The sequence below is a fragment of the Sturnira hondurensis genome, unplaced genomic scaffold (genome assembly GCF_014824575.4).
Source record: "Sturnira hondurensis isolate 20B ecotype Veracruz unplaced genomic scaffold, ASM1482457v3 Scaffold0007378, whole genome shotgun sequence".
Taxonomy (NCBI): Eukaryota; Metazoa; Chordata; class Mammalia; order Chiroptera; family Phyllostomidae; genus Sturnira; species Sturnira hondurensis.
In genome coordinates this window covers 123527-140345 of record NW_028080009.1, presented here as the reverse complement: position 1 = coordinate 140345, position 16819 = coordinate 123527, and the positions used below count along the sequence as shown (strand labels likewise).

Below are 16819 nucleotides of genomic sequence, written 5' to 3'. Positions count from 1 at the left end.
AACAAAAAGGCCATCAAGGAACATGTATAAAAGATACATGGACAAAGTCAAAAGGTGTAGGTTCTAGGGTGGGAAGTAGGGATGGGTGGGGTGAAAATGGAGATGACTGTACTTGGACAGTAAAAAAAAATTAAAAACATGCATATGCCCCCTATGTTCCTTGCAGCATTATTTACATTAGCCAAGGTATGGAAGGAACCAGGTGTGCACTGACAGATGGCTAAAGGAGATACATATATAAAGTGGAATATTACTCAGCCATAAAAAATAATGAAACCTTGCCATATGTGACAATATGGAGGGACATAGAGGGTGTTACCGTGAGTGAAATAAACCAGAGAAAGATAAATATGGTATTACTTCACTTATATATGGCCTGTAAACAAAACAAAACAATAACAGACTGATAAACACTAAGAAAAAACAGATGATAACCAGAAAGGAGAGGGGTGAGGGTGGGTTAAATAGGTGAACGAGGATTAGAAAACATACTAAAAAATTTCTGTAGTTGACATAGGAAAGATGGCAGTACTGACATAGGGTTTGTAAAAATTATTCTAATAAATCTAATTCTGTTGTACTGTAATGTGTAAGTTAGTTCTGGAATATCAGTTCTGTTTCACTTCCTTTTATTATGGTCAATGTCATTGAATAAAAGTGCCATCTTCTTGTATCATTATTGAAAATATCAAACATATTTTTCTTCAATTATCTTAATTTATTGAAATATATCATTATTAAAGAAAGTTATTTTATGAGTCCATAGAAACATTGGCTTTTCTATTTGTCAGCCTTTAAGTTGACATAAATGTGCTCAAGACTATATGGAAAACCAGACTTGTAAAGAAGATCCTTAGCCCTGGCTGGTGTAGCTCAGTGGATTGAGTGCGGGCCTGAGAACCAGAGCATCGTGGTTCGATTCCCAGTCAGCGTACATGCCTGGGTTGCAGGCCAGTTCCCAGCGGGGGATGCATGAGAGGCAACCATACATTGATGTCTCTCTCCCTCTCTCCTTCCCCTCTAGAGTTAAATGAATAAAAAGATATTTTTAAAAAAGGAGATAGTGATTTTTTAATTAAAAAAAGAAGATCCTTCACATTATTTTCATAATACCTCCGAGCTGATAGACCTTAACTTTTATATCAAACTGGAAGGTGAGTGACAATATACAACATACAGTAGAGTTACTAACATTCATTGGGCCTGCACTCCAAATGAATCCTTATTTTAAGTGATAGTACATAAAAAATTCCAGCTACTTAATGAAATACTATGATCACAGACTCAGTGGCAATCAGCACAGAGCATAATCAAGTACATCCGATGTGCTGAAAGAGTTCCTCTCCACCGAACCAGCATTGTAAGAGATGCTAAAGGGACTGTGTAAAGAAGAAGAAATATATACAGAGAACATAGGAACAAAGAGAAAAAATGGCAATGAATAAGTACCTATCAATAATAAGCCTAAATGTAAACAGATTAAATGCTCTAATCAAAACAGGGTAGTTGAATGAACAAGAAAACATGACTCACATATATATGCTGTCTACAAGAGACCCACCTCAGAGCAAAAGATATACACAAGTTGAAAGTGAAGTGATGGGAAATGGTATTCTATGCAAATGGACATAAAAAAGAAGCTAGTGTAGCAATACTTGTATCAGACAAAATAGATTTTAAAACTAAGGCCATAACAAGAGACAAAAAAGGATGACTGCATAATACTTAAGGGAATAATCCAACAAGAAGATATAATCCTTATAAACATATGTGCACCCAACATAGGAGTACCTAAATATACAAAGAAAATCTTGGAGGACTTTAAGAAAAATATCGACAGCAGCACAGTCATTGTAGGGAATTTTAACACCCCACTGTCAAGTGGATAGACCTTTCAAACAAAAAATCAACAAGGATATTGCAGCATTAAACAACACTCTAGATCAAATGGACTTAACTGATATTTAAAGAGCATTTCACCCAAAAGAAGCAATCAGACAAAAAGAGATAAAAGCCATTCAAATTCAAAAGGAGAAAGTAAAATAGTCATTTTTTTGCAGATGACATTATAGTGTACATAGAAAACCCCATAGGCTTCACCAAAAAAATTACTGGACCTAAGAAGAAATTTGGCAAAGTAGCCAGATAAAAAGTAACCAGATGGCATTTTTTTGTTTTTGTTTTTTATTTTAATTGTTGTTCAAGTACAGTTTTTTGCCTTTTACCCCCATCCCAGACCAACCCCCAGGCTTCCCCACCCTCCTCCTGTTTCCACCCCACCCCCTTATTTTTGTCCAGGCATCTTTTATACTTGTTCCTTCAAATCCTTCTCCTTTTCCCCTGAAATTCCCTTTCCTCTGCCCTCTGGTCACTGTCAGCCTGTTTTCTATTTCAGTATCTTTGGTTTTATTTTTCCTGTTTGTTTGTTTTGTTAATTAGGTTCCTGTTAAAGGTGAGATCATATGGTATTTGTCTTTCACCACCTGGCTTATTTCACTTAGCATAATGCTTTCCAGTTCTCGATGGTATTTTTGTATACCAACAATAAAATATCAGAAAGAGAAAGCAAGAAAAGATTTCATTTACTAAAGCAACAAAAAAAATAAAGTACCTAAGACAAAATCATAAACAACCTGTAGTTGAAAAACTATAGAACATTGAAAAAAGAAATTGAGGAAGATATAAATAAATGGAAACATATGCTTTAGTCATGGATTGAAGGAATTAACATTAAAATGTCCATACTACCCCAAACTATCTATAAATTCAATGCAATCCCTATTAAAATACCAATGACATATTTCACAGATAAAGAACAAATATTTCAAAAATTTATATGGAGCCAAAAAGATCCAAAATAGCTTCAGCAATTTTGAGAAAGAAGAACAAAGTAGAAGGGATCACAGTACCTAAGGTAATATCAAACTATATTACAAGGTGACTGTAATCCAAACAGCCTGGTACTGACATAACAGACACATAGATCAACAGAAAGGAACAAAGAGCCCAGAAATAAACCCATGTCTCCATGGTCAATTAGTATTTGACAAAGGGGGCAGGAGTATAAAATGAAATAAAAAGTCTCTTCAGTAAATGGTCTTGGGAGAACTGGACTGGTACATGCAAAAAAAATGAAACTAGACCACCAATTTACACCATACACCAGAATAAATTCAAAATAAAGTCTTTATTCAGAATAAAATTGTAATATCATAGAAGTCCTTGCAGAAAACATAGACCATAAAATTTCATATATCCCATGTAGCAATATTTTTGCCAATATATCTCCCAGGGCAAGAGAAATAAAGGAAAAAGTAAACAAATGGGACTACATCAAATTAAAATGCTTCTGCACAGCTAAAGAAACCATCATAAAAAAAAGAGAAATGTTTTCCCTGACTATAAGGGAAAACATATTTGCCAGTGATGCATCAGCAAAGAGTTTAATCTCCAAAATATATAAAGTACTCACTTAACTCAATACTAAGAAGACAAACAATCCAATTAAAAAATAGATAAAGAACTTGAAAAGACATTTCTCCAATGAGGACATACAGGTGCCCCATAAACATATGAAAAAATGCTCAACATCACTAGCCATCAGAGATGCAAATTAAAATCTTAATGAGATATTACTTCACACCTGTCAGAATGGCTATCATTAATAAATCAAAAAACATAAAGTGCTGGCAAGGATGTGGAGAAAGGGGAACCCTAGTGCACTGTTGGTGAGAATACAGACTGGTACAGCCACTGCAGAAAACAATATGGAGATACCTCAAAAAATTAAAAATGGAACTGCCTTCTAACCCAGCAATTCCACTGCTGGGAATACACCCTAAGAATCCTGAAACACCAGTTCAGAACAACTTATGCACCCCTATGTTCATAGCAATACAATTTATAATAGCCAAGTGTTAGAAACATCCTAAATGCCCACCCACATATGAATGGATTAAAAAACTGAGGTACATTTACACAATGGAATACTATGCACGAAGAAAGAAGAAGGGATTCCTACCCTTTTGTGACAGCATGAATGGAACTGTAGACTGTTATGCTAAGTGAAATAAGCCAGTAAGTGAAAGACAAATACCATAGGATGTCACTTTTTAGAGGAACCTAATGAACAAAATAAACTAATGAGCAAAATAGAGCCAGAGATGTGGAAACAGGGAACAGACTGACAGCTAACAGAGAAAAGGGGAAAGGGGGAATGTTGGAAAGAAGGAGAAGAGATTAGTCAAAGAACATGTACAAATGACCCACAGACATGGACAATGGTGTGGAGATAGTGGGAGTTGGGGGGAGTGACCTGGATGGAGGAGGGCAAAGGGGGAAAATTGGGACAACTGTGATAGAATAAACAAGAATAAAAAAAGGTGGTGCAGATTAAAAAATTATTAGGATAAAGTTGTTCTTCAGAGGCTTTCATTTTTTATTTTGGCAAATGTTTTATGTTCATTTGAGAAATAAAAACTCTACCTTAGAGTTGTTGGATGGTGTTTTCTGTGTAAATCAGTTAGGTTAGGTCACTTACTGTGTTCAGATTTTCTATAGCTATTTTGGTTTTCCTAATTCTTTTCTGTTCCATTACTAACAGGATGTTTTAAAATATCCAACTGTTGATTTGTTCATTTCCCATTCCAGTCCTATCAATTTCTCCGGTTTGTATCTATGATATTAAGCACATACAGGTATAGGTATTTTGTGTTTTACTATTAAATTGCTGCTGTAATTGTGAAATGTTACATTTTATTACTCTTAATATTTACTGTGTTTCTAGTGCTTCAATTAATTCATTAATAAGTTAATTAATTTAGGAGTCATTAACATACAGTGGTATTTATGGCATTTATACTGAAATGCATAGAGGATGAGTGAAAAAATGAAAGAAAACTGAACCCAGGGATATGAAAGAAAAGCAGGGGAAAAATAAAATCAAATGGAATTATAGAAAGTGTTCAGTCAATATAAAAAACAACTTGGAATTTGTAATGTGTTCTAGAAATTAAGGAAAAGGAGTGTTTCTAGAAAAAAGAATTAATCAATTATATTCAATATTGTTGAGAGGTAGGACAAGATAGGCATGGAGAAGGACCTAATAGATTTAATGACTTAAAACTTATTTATGAAATTGACAAGAGTTATTTCAGTCATATGAAGAGATAAAAGACATTCTCAAGAAAGCCAGAGGGGGTAAGAATTATTTGGGATGAGTAAGTGAAGAGAATGAATACTGGCAATCTTTTAAAAAAATTGCTATCAAGATGAATGAGAGAAATCAAATATACAAGATTGGTTTTTTGAAAAAAATTATTTGTTTTGTGCATGTATAAAATAAAAATACCACAAGAAGTATAAAATAGAAGTTAATGAGCATAAATTAATAGCATCACAGAAAATTAATGTGAATTCTTAGAAGTTGGACAAAAAAACAACTCTGCAATGTTCTTTATGATATCTGTGACAATGCTACAAAACAATTATTTTTGTGGTCTCTTACCTTCATGTTAATTTAAAAAGACCTTGAATATTATACAAAAATGTTTCAGTAATTATCTTATTTTCTTTCTAATCTCAGAAGATCAGTAACTATTGCTCTTCATAACTTTGTACTTATACAAATATTTATTATGATATTGTATAACTTTCCTCATTAGTCCTACTTCTTCCTCCTAAGTGTGCATCTTTTGAAAGTCACCTTGAAGAAAACAAACAACCCACTAGTTTGGAAGAAAGCAGTTATACTAATGGCTCATGCTAGGCAAGATCTGATCAAATGCTACATAACTATGTTTTAATTTTTATTTTTATTTTTTTATTGTCGTTCAAGTTCAGTTGTCTCCATTTTCCCCCACAACTCCCCTCTCCTCACCTGTTGACCAAATTATAGAGGTTTCAAGTATACAGTTCTATAATACATAGTCTGTGTATACTTCTTATAAGACACCCAGAAACTTGATCTCATCATATGTATAATGATTTCATAATACACATTTTACTTTAATCTTAAGAAATTGTTGAGAAGATGCGGGGAGGGGCGGTTCCACCTGCAGAGGCCCCCTGGATGAGAATAAATCTACCAAGACACGATCTGCTTGGGGAGGAGAGGTGGCCAATCTCTCAGAGAAGGGCCTTGAGCCTGTTCCTCATTGGGCTTTCATTGGATTCAATTTGCACAGGCATACAGGTAAAGCTCATCATTCATCATCAGGCAATAATGACCAAACAATAGATAACATTTAAAGAACTATGAGGGCTTATTCTGAGTCAGGGTCAGTTAGCTGAAGGTCCATAAAACTTTGGGAAACAAATTCACTTCATGCTTGGTCGCTTATCAGAAAACTGAGAACTTCCAGCCAAGATGGAGGCATAGGTGGAAACACTGTGCCTCCTCGCACAACCAAGTTTAAAGACAACAAAGTTTTAGTAACAAAAATGCAACCAAAACAGACAGAAAACTGAACTGTACCGAAGTCCGACAACAACAAACCATTCAGCCAGACCAGTAAGAGGGACGGAGTCAGCGGCTGTCGGAGCGGGTTGAACAGGAAAGATCCACAGGATTGACTCAGGAGACCTGGAAGCAGTTGGCAGATTCCAGGTGTGGGGTGGCAACCCACGGACCCAGTGAGGGAACAAGGCGGCTGGCTGACTGCAGTCACACATTTGCATGCAGATAAACCAAGTGAAGGAGCGAGCAGTGAGACAGACCACTCAGGCTAGGGCCTCAGTGACGGGAATTAGAGCCTGAATGCATCAATTGGAAAGACTTTTGGGGTCGAAGTGCTGGGAGAGGCTCCCAGGCTCAGAGAGTTTGTTGGAGAGACCTACAGGGTTCTGGAGGGTGCACAGGCCCACACACCCGGGAGCTGGCACCAGGGGGGACCTGGTTTGCTTGCAGGAAGTAGCAGAGGGGATGGAAATCCAAGAGAGAGTGGAACAAATGCCATTGCCTCTCTCTGACTCCAACCCCACATACAGCATTACAACCCAGAGACCTGGGTCGCCCTCCCCTGGTGAACACCTAAGGCTCTGCCCCTTATGTGTAACAGGTGGAAACAGACCAAAACATGGCTCAAGAAGAACAGTTCAAAGCCCCAGAGCCAATACTTCTAAGCAACAAAGAGATATCATATCAGATGCACAGTTCAAAACACTGGTCATCAGGATGCTCACAGAACTGGTTGATTTTAGTCACAAATTAGAGGAACAAATGAAGGCTAAACTAATTGAAATGAAGAGAAATTCACAGGAAACCAATAGTGATGGGAGGGAAACTGGGACTCAAACCAAGGGAGTGTACCAGAAGGAAGAATGAAACATCCAACCAGAAAAGAATGAAGAAACAAGAATTCAAAAAAAATGAGGAGAGGCTCAGGAACCTCCAGGACATCTTTAAATGCTCCAATATCTGAATTATAGGGGTACCAGAAGGGGAAGAGGAAGAGCAATGAGTGGAAAACTGATTTGAACAAATAATAAAGGAGAAATTCCCCAGTCTGGCAAAAGAAATAGACTTCCAGGAAATCCAGGAAGCCCAGAGAGTCCCAAAGAAGTTGGACCCAAGAAGGAACACACCAAGGCACATCATAATTACATTAGCCAAGATTAAAATGAAGGAGAGAATCCTAGAAGCAGCAAGAGATAAGGGGACAGTCATCTACAAAGGAGTTCCCATCAGACTGTCAGCTGATTTCTCAAAAGAGACCTTACAGGCAAGAAGGGGCTGGAAAGGAGTATTCCAAGTCATGAAATCCAAAGACCTACAGCCAAGATTGCTTTATCCAGCAAAACTTTCATTTAGAATGGAAGGACAGATAAAGTGCTTCTCAGACAAGGTCAAGTTCAAGGAGTTCATCATCACCAAGCCCTTATTATATGAAATGTTAAAGGGATTTATTTAATAAAAAGAAGATAAAAAATATGAACAGTGAAAGGACAGCAAACTCACAGTTATTAACAACCACACCTAAAACAAAAGCAAACTAAGAGGACAGCTGTATTAGGAGTGGAACCATAGAAATGGAGACCACATGGAGGGTTAGCAACAGGGGAGTGGGAGGAGGAGACGGGGGGAGAAGGTACAGAGAATAAGCACAGACGGTAGGTAGAAAATAGACAGGAGGGAGGGCAAAAATAGTATGGGAAATATAGAATCTAAAGAACTTGTGACACATGGACATAAACTAAAGGGGGGGAAATGGTGGGGGACAGGATGTGCAGGGTAGAGGGGAATGAAGAGGGGAAATGGGACAACTGTAATAGCATAATCAATAAAATTAAAAAGGAAAAAAGAAAATAATAATAAATAAATAAATAAATAAGATCTTTTAAAAAAGAATATTTGTAAACCAAATCATGGGAGAGCACAGACATTTTTTAATAATTTATTCAAATACAGCAGGTATTGACATGCAAACTTTTCAAAATCACACTTAGATGTTATGAAAGCTCCAGTTTTCAATTTTATGCCAGAATTTTGGTTTTAAGCTACCATTTTTGTTTACTAATCTGCATTTTAGAAAAACAGTCAAAATATGGTAGTTTCAATTATATGAATAATATTTCCCCTAGGACCAATATTGCAATCCTGAGTTCATAAGTGTTTTAAATACACTTAAAAATTTGGTAACAAATAAGTTTACAACATCATACACCTCAAACAACTGTCATATATATCATTTACCAAAATATAAGTTCACATGTATACAGCACAATGAATTGCAATATTGGGAACATAGACTTTGTTTTAAAACATTCTGGCACTTTTGTACTCACCATTATTCTCTTTTTGAACAAAAAATCTTTTAGTCTAGAAACTCTTCCCTACATGCCTCCATCTGGATCTCTTTGTGTCTCTATTTACTCACTTTTCCAGCTTTGTTTTTATTTTTTTAAACAAATCTTGATGATTCTGGAAAATGCTCAATTCTAAGTCTTAATATTTCCCCTATAATGTCTACTATAAAATAATATTCCATATGCCCTCTTTTTCATAAGTCACAGAAATGGATTTATTACAATAAATTTTAGGTCCTACATAGGTTTGATACATTTGCTACATGGCCAGCTAGTGGTACAAGCTTAAACCAAAGTAACATAGTGTTAATAACAAATTTAATCTATTGTTTTAAAATGAATTTAAATATTTTTCCATCTTAAGTTCTTTTCTCTCTTTTCCTCCATATGTAAAGTGGAACTTCTGTTGGTGACATCTACATTGTTATATTTAAATACTTTAGTTTTTGCAGATAAATCAATGTGAAATACACCTGCTCCAGTATCTCATAAACTTGGCTGTCTAATCATCACAATCTCAGAGCAAATTTTGAACTGAATTTTTTTTGATAAGAAGACTGTTGAAGGACTTCCCCCAAATGGAGGCATAGGTGGAAACACTGTGCCTTCTCCCACAACCAAGTTTGAATACAACAAAGGTTTAGTAAATGAAGACACAGCCAAAGAACAGAAAATTGAATTATATGGAAGTCCAACAACAAGGAACCGTTCAACCGGGACCAGTAAGATGGGTGGAGCCAGCAGTCAAGCAGGGGATTAGAAGGGGATTAGGAACCTCCAGGACATCTTTAAACATTCCAACATCCGAATTATAGGGGTACCAGAAGGGGAAAAGAAACAGCCACGAGTGGAAAACTTATTTGAACAAATAATAAAGGAGAACTTCCCCAGTCTGGCAAAAGAAATAGACTTCCAGGAAATCCAGGAAGCCCAGAGAGTCCCAAAGAAGTTGGACCCAAGAAGGAACACACCAAGGCACATCATAATTACATTAGCCAAGATTAAAATGAAGGAGAGAATCCTAGAAGCAGCAAGACATAAGGGGACAGTCATCTACAAAGGAGTACCCATCAGACTGTCAGCAGATTTCTCAAAAGAGATATTACAGGCAAGAAGGAGCTGGAAAGAAGTATTCCAAGTCATGAAATCCAAAGACCTTATCCCAGATTGCTCTATCCAGCAAAACTTTCATTTAGAATGGAAGGGCAGATAAAGTGCTCCCCAGACAAGGTCAAGTTAGAGGAGTTCATCATCACCAAGCCCTTATTATATGAAATATTAAGGGGATTTATATAAGGAAAAGAAGATAAAAAATATGAACAGTGAAAGGACAGCAAACTCACAGTTATTAACAACCACACCTAAAACAAAAGCAAACCAAGAGGACAGCTAGATCAGGAGTGGAACCATAGAAATGAAGAACACATGGAGGGTTATCAACAGGGGAATGGGAGGAGGAGAAGGGGGGAGAAGGTACAGAGAATAAGTAGCATAGAGGGTAGGTAGAAAATAGATAGGGGGGAGGGCAAGAATAGTAGGAGAAATATGGAATCTAAAGAACTTGAGACATGTGGTCATAAACTAAAGGGGGGGAAATGGTGGGGGAGGGGGTGTGCAGGGTGGAGGGGAATGAAGGGGGGAATAGAAAAACTGTAATGGTATAATCAATAAAATATATTTTTAAAAAACCCAATCTTTGAAAAAAGAAAAAAATAAACTAATGATTTCACTATTGCAGTTTATTTTTGTTTACTATAAAGATTTAAAAAGACCCTGGGGAAAACAAGTGGAATACATTTAAATTATGTCAATGATTTATTTATACAATCATTTATTCAATTACTCTTTAAAATTACTTTTAACATGTATTTTCTTGTCCTTACAGAGAAGTAACATTTATTAGTATATCTTTTAAATATCTTAATATGAGTATATGCCCAGTTACATGCTTTAAGAGAAATGAAATAATGTTACCTCATTACCCACATATATTGCTGTTTTTACAATTAAGAGTACACAATTAGTACATTAACTGTTCTTCCAAAGAGGAATTTTTAAGACTGCATACTTTTTATTAAACAGATAAATAGAATTTATTTAATTTTTTCTCTTTTGATATTCTAGATTCATTTTACTTAATAAAAATTTTGTAATAATTTTTTCAGTAATCATCATGCTAGTTTTATTAGTTATCTAAAACATATCCCTAGCAGTGTATAAGAGTTCGTATTCTAGACCATGCCAAGAAAAAATTTATCTTTAGGAAGTCCATACTGATTTTATCAATGAAACTAATATTTTTATGACATTTAAATTTACAGTTGCTTAATAACTAAAAATATTGACTTTTTAATTCCTTTATTTCTAGTCTTATTGCTTTCATATTTGAAGTGTTATTATTTTTTCCTTATGGACATCACTGAGATTTTCTTTTTGATCCATATAATTTCTTTGAGAACAAGGAAAATATTATAGACAAAGAATAAAAGTTAGGATCTTGTGGTATCACAGAAGCCGTAGCTAATAGATTTTAGAAAATTAGGTATGGTCAATAATACAACATATTGTCAAGCAGTCCAATTACTGAGTCACTGGTGGCTTTGATGACAGATATTTCCATGGAAAGTTAAACTTGTGGTTGAAGCCAGATTATGACATAGGAAAAAAATAGCAGTCAAAAAGCAGAAATAATTAGTTCCAAAAATATTTTTCAGGAACTTGCTTTAAAAAGAAAAGTCATTAAGAAAAAGAAAAATTTTGCTATTGGGTCAAAAAGTGAATGAATTCACATAGGTTGTGAACACAAGATATAGGAGTAAGTGTTAGATAATCTGAGCTCCCAAGACCATATTTTGAGAATCTTGCTTAATCAGAAAAATTATTTGGTAAGGAACAAATAGAGTAATAAAGAAAGAAAAAAATGACTGTAGATGTGAAAAGTTTGTGTGAGAATTAGAATTTGAGACAATTTACTTCCTATCATTTTATTTTTCTTATGGAATAAAAAATAATGGAATGTGCAACCATTGGGAGCAAAAGGTATATAAGGGGATTGAGTATATTTTTTAAAAGATCTTTTTATTGCAAAATATGCAACAGGTGAAAGCATAGTCATGTAGCACTGACATCCCAGTTAAAAAGTAGATAATGTACGAATTGTGCTTGCAATCTGCATATCTGTATACTTTGTTTAGACGTGTTCCACAAAGAGAGTATTAGGAACTTATGACACAGGGTACAGAAATTGTTCCAGAGTTAGGGTTGTAGAGTTATTTGTGGGTTATCGAGGTGAACAATTTGAAGCACAAAAATCAATTCAATTGCTAAATTATGGTGTTTAGAATTGTATAAAATTACTAAAAATATATTAAGAATATCTCAATTTAAAGATTAGAATATGAAGTTATTTAAAAACAGTACCAGCCCATGCACTGGCAATCGTCTTATAAAACAGTGTAATAATTATCTTTCTTTGAAAGACAGTGTTCTGCCTATTTTACTGAATTCTAATATTTGCAGACTATCTATCCCCACCAATATAAAATAACACAGTAAAAAACATTTATGTTCCTGAGAATGGAAACTTTAAAAATCTGGGCCTTAGTGTTCTGCCCTCAGGACTGACATCTCCAACAGTGGAAGGGTCTGTGAATTCCTAGCAGGGGATTTTGTGTCTCCCTCACCTAACATATGGAATGACCTACTGGGAGGGTGACAAGCAGACAGTGTATACTGTGAATAAATTCAAAATTTAAAGTGCTCATTTGTTAATGAAATGTATTAGGTCAATTTTCTAAAGCTATTCTTTTTGGAAAACAGAAGGATCAGTATTTATAATAACTGCTTTCCAATCTCAGTGTCACAGATACAATTAAGAACTTTCCCCTACACAGGGTTAGCTAGGATTGAGGGACTAAGATACATTTAGCCCTTCTTTCTTATTAATAAATAGAAAAATGAATTGACAAAGACTTCTTCCTCTGATTGATTTGGAGAAGTGACCATCCTTCACAGGTTCAGGATATAGAAGGCAATGACTTCTGGAGGGCCCTACCAGTTGTGCAAATGCGTAAGAATATTCGGAAATTGCCCATCAGGGAGTGGTGTCCAAGTCACTTGAACTCAGTTTAACTCCCTAGATAATAGAAACAGAAATATAAACATGGGATGAATATTTTAAGTTTACAAATAAGAGTTATTTCAGACTTTTCCTACAATCTCATCCATAGAACTTCTGTTGGTCTGTACCAAGAGATCATAGTTTTCAAGCCTTTGCTCTGCCACTAGCTAATATTATGGGTATTGTTGAGTTTTCCTCTTCTTGGTTTCAAGCTCTGATGAAGGAATATAGAAATTATGCAAAATGATGTGACTCACAGCTCTAATTTCTTTCTCTGTGGCTTTATGGTCCCATCTTTTGATCCTTGCAGATGGCAAAATATCAGCTATAGCCTAAAGTGTGAAGTTAGAAAGCCATGCTTACTATAGTGGGAGAGGGTCAGGAGCTGAGGAAACTTTCTTTGGCTATGCAGAGGCTCTTCTAACCTGGGTTGTAAGAATTTTCCAATGTTATTTCCCCTTAGATTGAAGATAACAATGCTCAACCAACATGACCTCTTCTATGATTTATTAACCTTGGAAATGAAATGTGGAAACTGTCATCACCCTATTAAAACCACTTTCCAATCTCAAATACTGAGGATTATTTAATCTTAAAGAGCTTTTTTTCTTTTGGACTATGTCCATTCCATATTCCTGGATCACTCAAATGCCTTGACCCCAGTTTCCTGCCCCCTTTGAAATACCCTGACAACCCTCTCTCGAATCTCTTTGGTCTTAACTCCATATACCATAGGATTAAGAGCAGGTGGGAAAAGCAGATAGACATTGGCCAAAAGAATGTGAATATGGAGTGGAACATGGTGACCAAAACGATGGGTAAAAAAGGAGAAGAGGGCTGGTGTATAAGATATTAGGATGACACAGACATGGGAACCACAGGTCCCTAGGGCCTTGGACCGGGCTTCATGAGATGAGAGGCGAAAGACAGCTCGTGCAATGAAGACATAGGAGAGAGCAATGCAGAACAAATCAACCCCAATGACCAACAGTGCTGCAGTCAGTCCATATACACGGTTAGGCCTAGTATCTCCACAGGCTAGCTTCACTACAGCCATGTGCTCACAGTATGTGTGTGGGATCACACGGCTTTGACAGAAGCTTAAACGTCCAATGAGGAAAGGGCATGGGAGCATGAGCATGGAGCCCCGCACCATAGCTACCACTCCAACGCGGGCAATGATGGTGTCAGTGAGGATAGTGGTATAGCGGAGTGGGTGGCAAATGGCCACATAACGGTCAAAGGCCATGGCCAGCAACACAGTGGATTCCATCATGCAGAAGGCATGAATAAAAAACATCTGTGCCAGGCAGGCAGAGGCAGAGATGTGTCCAGCTCCACACCAGAGGATGGCCAGTAGCTTGGGAACGGTGGAGAAAGAGGCAGCCAAGTCAATGGTTGAGAGCATACACAGGAATAGGTACACAGGCTTGTGCAGGGCTGGTTCAGTGGCAACAACAACCAGGATGGTTATATTGCCCACAATTGTGGCTGTGCCCAGGCAGAATACGGGAAGTGAGAGCCACAGGTGGAACTGTTCCAGACCTGGGATGCCCAGGAGGAAGAAAAGAGAAGGGTCCATGTTAGTGTGATTAGGAGACTCCATGATTTGGCCAGGAGTTCCGAGGAGCATCTCTGGTCAGAAACTCCCCCACTGTATCAGATAACCTAAAGAGACAACACAGAACAGGGATATGATGAGACTAGAGTAACACTTATTAGCTGTTAGCTATATAATGTTAGGCAAGCTTCATCATCTATAAAATGGGATTAATAATAGTATCATTCCTTGGGGTTGTTAAGAGAATTGTACAGGTTAATATTTGTAAAGAACTTTGACTAGTGCCTGACACAACATACTTGTTAAATAAAATTAATGAATGTGATAAAGGGCTCAAATAAGCATTTAAATAAATTAGAGTTGTTTTATATCTAAGGCCTATTGTACTCAAAGGAAGGTATTAGGCCTTTCCGTTTCCTTCCCCTTCCCTTCCCTTCCCTTCCCTTCCCTTCCCTTCCCTTCCCTTCTCTTTTCTCTCTCTATCATCTCTCTCTCAGAAGAGATTACATGGGATCATTTGTCCCAAATGCAAACTGCCAACACAGTCCACTGGATACAGTTGGACTTTTTTTTTTTCGTTTTTGGACTGAGAATGGATTCTGGTTTAGGATCTAGTGCTTGGTAATTATTTCTGGTCTTAGTACCACCATAGTTGCTTCTGCTCCTTTCATTAACCAAGAGATATTTCCCCATATCTTTGATCAATCTTCATTTGAAATTCCAGAACATGCTTCATGGACCCTCACATGTCCAATTTCCATTTCACAAGATGTTGAAGTTAACCCTTTATGGACTTTGTTCTATTTCTGAAAGAGAAACTTTCAACCTTTTCCAGTTTACTTCCGCATTAATCTTTCATTCACATTCTACCTGTGTTTTTTGGTGATTTCAAAGAAAAGATGTAGCCAAATCCTTCTTAATCTCATCCTTTCACAATGTTAGGAAGTGATTTTACAATTCTATGTTAACTCACAGAATTGACAGTGATGACTATCTCTTCTTGTGGAAAAATCTTATACAACTATCTCATTTATCCCATCTTTCCCACACTTCCACTCCTTGGGAGAACACAGTTCACTGCAAGGAGTGCTTAAACCAAAAGGAGTTATGCAGAACGTGTTAAGGTATAATGGTAATGGGATAGAAACAAAGGTCTAGTCGTTAAGATAAAGTCTGAGAAATCACTTTAACTAGAAGTCTTCAAAATGGGAATGAGAACTTTAGTGCCCAGAAATTTATATCCATCCATTCAACCACAAATATTTCATGTGCACCTGTGACTTAACTAGCTCTAGTCTCAAAACTGAACAACCAGTACTTCAATAATCAGTAAAAAAAGACACCAATTTTAGGAAATTTGAGGAGTGAGAAAATAGTTATCAAAGACAAATCAACTCTGCCACAATTCTTTCTTACACCATATGTGAACTCTCGTATTCCTTAATAGTCCAGGTTCTCTGTGTGTATAGTCACCAGGAAAAAAGAAATCAGAGAAGCTTCTTTTTGTACTGCACAACAGGTTCTTCCTTGCTGGGTAGGTGGATTTAAAAGACACAGCAACGTTTGATAACCCAAACATGTTGGTAAACAAAACCAACTATTGTGTTTGTCCTCACAGACATAAGGACTAACTGAAGGAGAGGAGATTGGTTACCAGTGCTATTTTAATCAGCTCAGAGCCAATAAACCATATCACCTCCACAGAAGAGAGATAAATGTGGCTTGTACAGGTAGGTGCATATGAAGAGTCTTGTTTGACACAATTTTCTGTGAGCTTATGTCTATGAGGGAAGATGCAGCCAAGACCTAAGGTTCTGATCAATTTGATCTAGGGTGTTATCTTACCTAATAAGAAACATATCAAGGGAAAAGTTTGAACTTGTCCAAAATGTGACTATTATTGATGTGATTTAAGCTCTTGGAACTACCTAATATTCAGGCAAAACTATAGTACAGATTTCACTCTTGTGCTCAAATATTCATTGGAGAGGCAAAATATTTTGGAGGCATAGAATCTTGGAGTTTGTAAAGCAGGAAGTTGTGGTGATAAAAAAAAAAAGACTGTCGGCATTGGAATCCATAAAACTGGGAACAAATCTTTCTGTTCACTTCTTACTGGCAGTGATGCCTTAGACAAGCCAATTTCTTGTAAGATTCTAGACTTTTCTGATCTGCAATATGATAATAATCCTCTGTAAGGTTGTTGAAATTTGAATAAAACACCTAGTACAGTTTGTGGCCCATAGAATGTGCTCAGTAAATGTCATTGCCTCATTTTAATAGGAAAGTAGCCTCCTATCTAATACAGAATCTTCATGAAGTTTCTTTAAACA

The 16819-nt window shown here is 36.4% G+C and overlaps 1 protein-coding gene across 1 annotated transcript; it reads right to left on the bottom strand.

Annotated features, from left to right (window-relative positions):
• Positions 1–12996: 12996 nt before the first annotated feature.
• Positions 12997–14549, bottom strand: LOC118990819 (putative olfactory receptor 52P1). Its single transcript, XM_037051610.1, has one exon. It carries the CDS (start codon positions 14529–14531, stop codon positions 13566–13568), a length of 966 nt encoding a protein of 321 aa, XP_036907505.1. The 5' UTR covers positions 14532–14549; the 3' UTR covers positions 12997–13565.
• Positions 14550–16819: the final 2270 nt, after the last annotated feature.

Bases quoted from the DNA above. Each gene is read 5' to 3' on its own strand.
- LOC118990819 (XM_037051610.1), bottom strand. From the start codon at position 14,531: ATGGAGTCTCCTAATCACACTAACATGGACCCTTCTCTTTTCTTCCTC.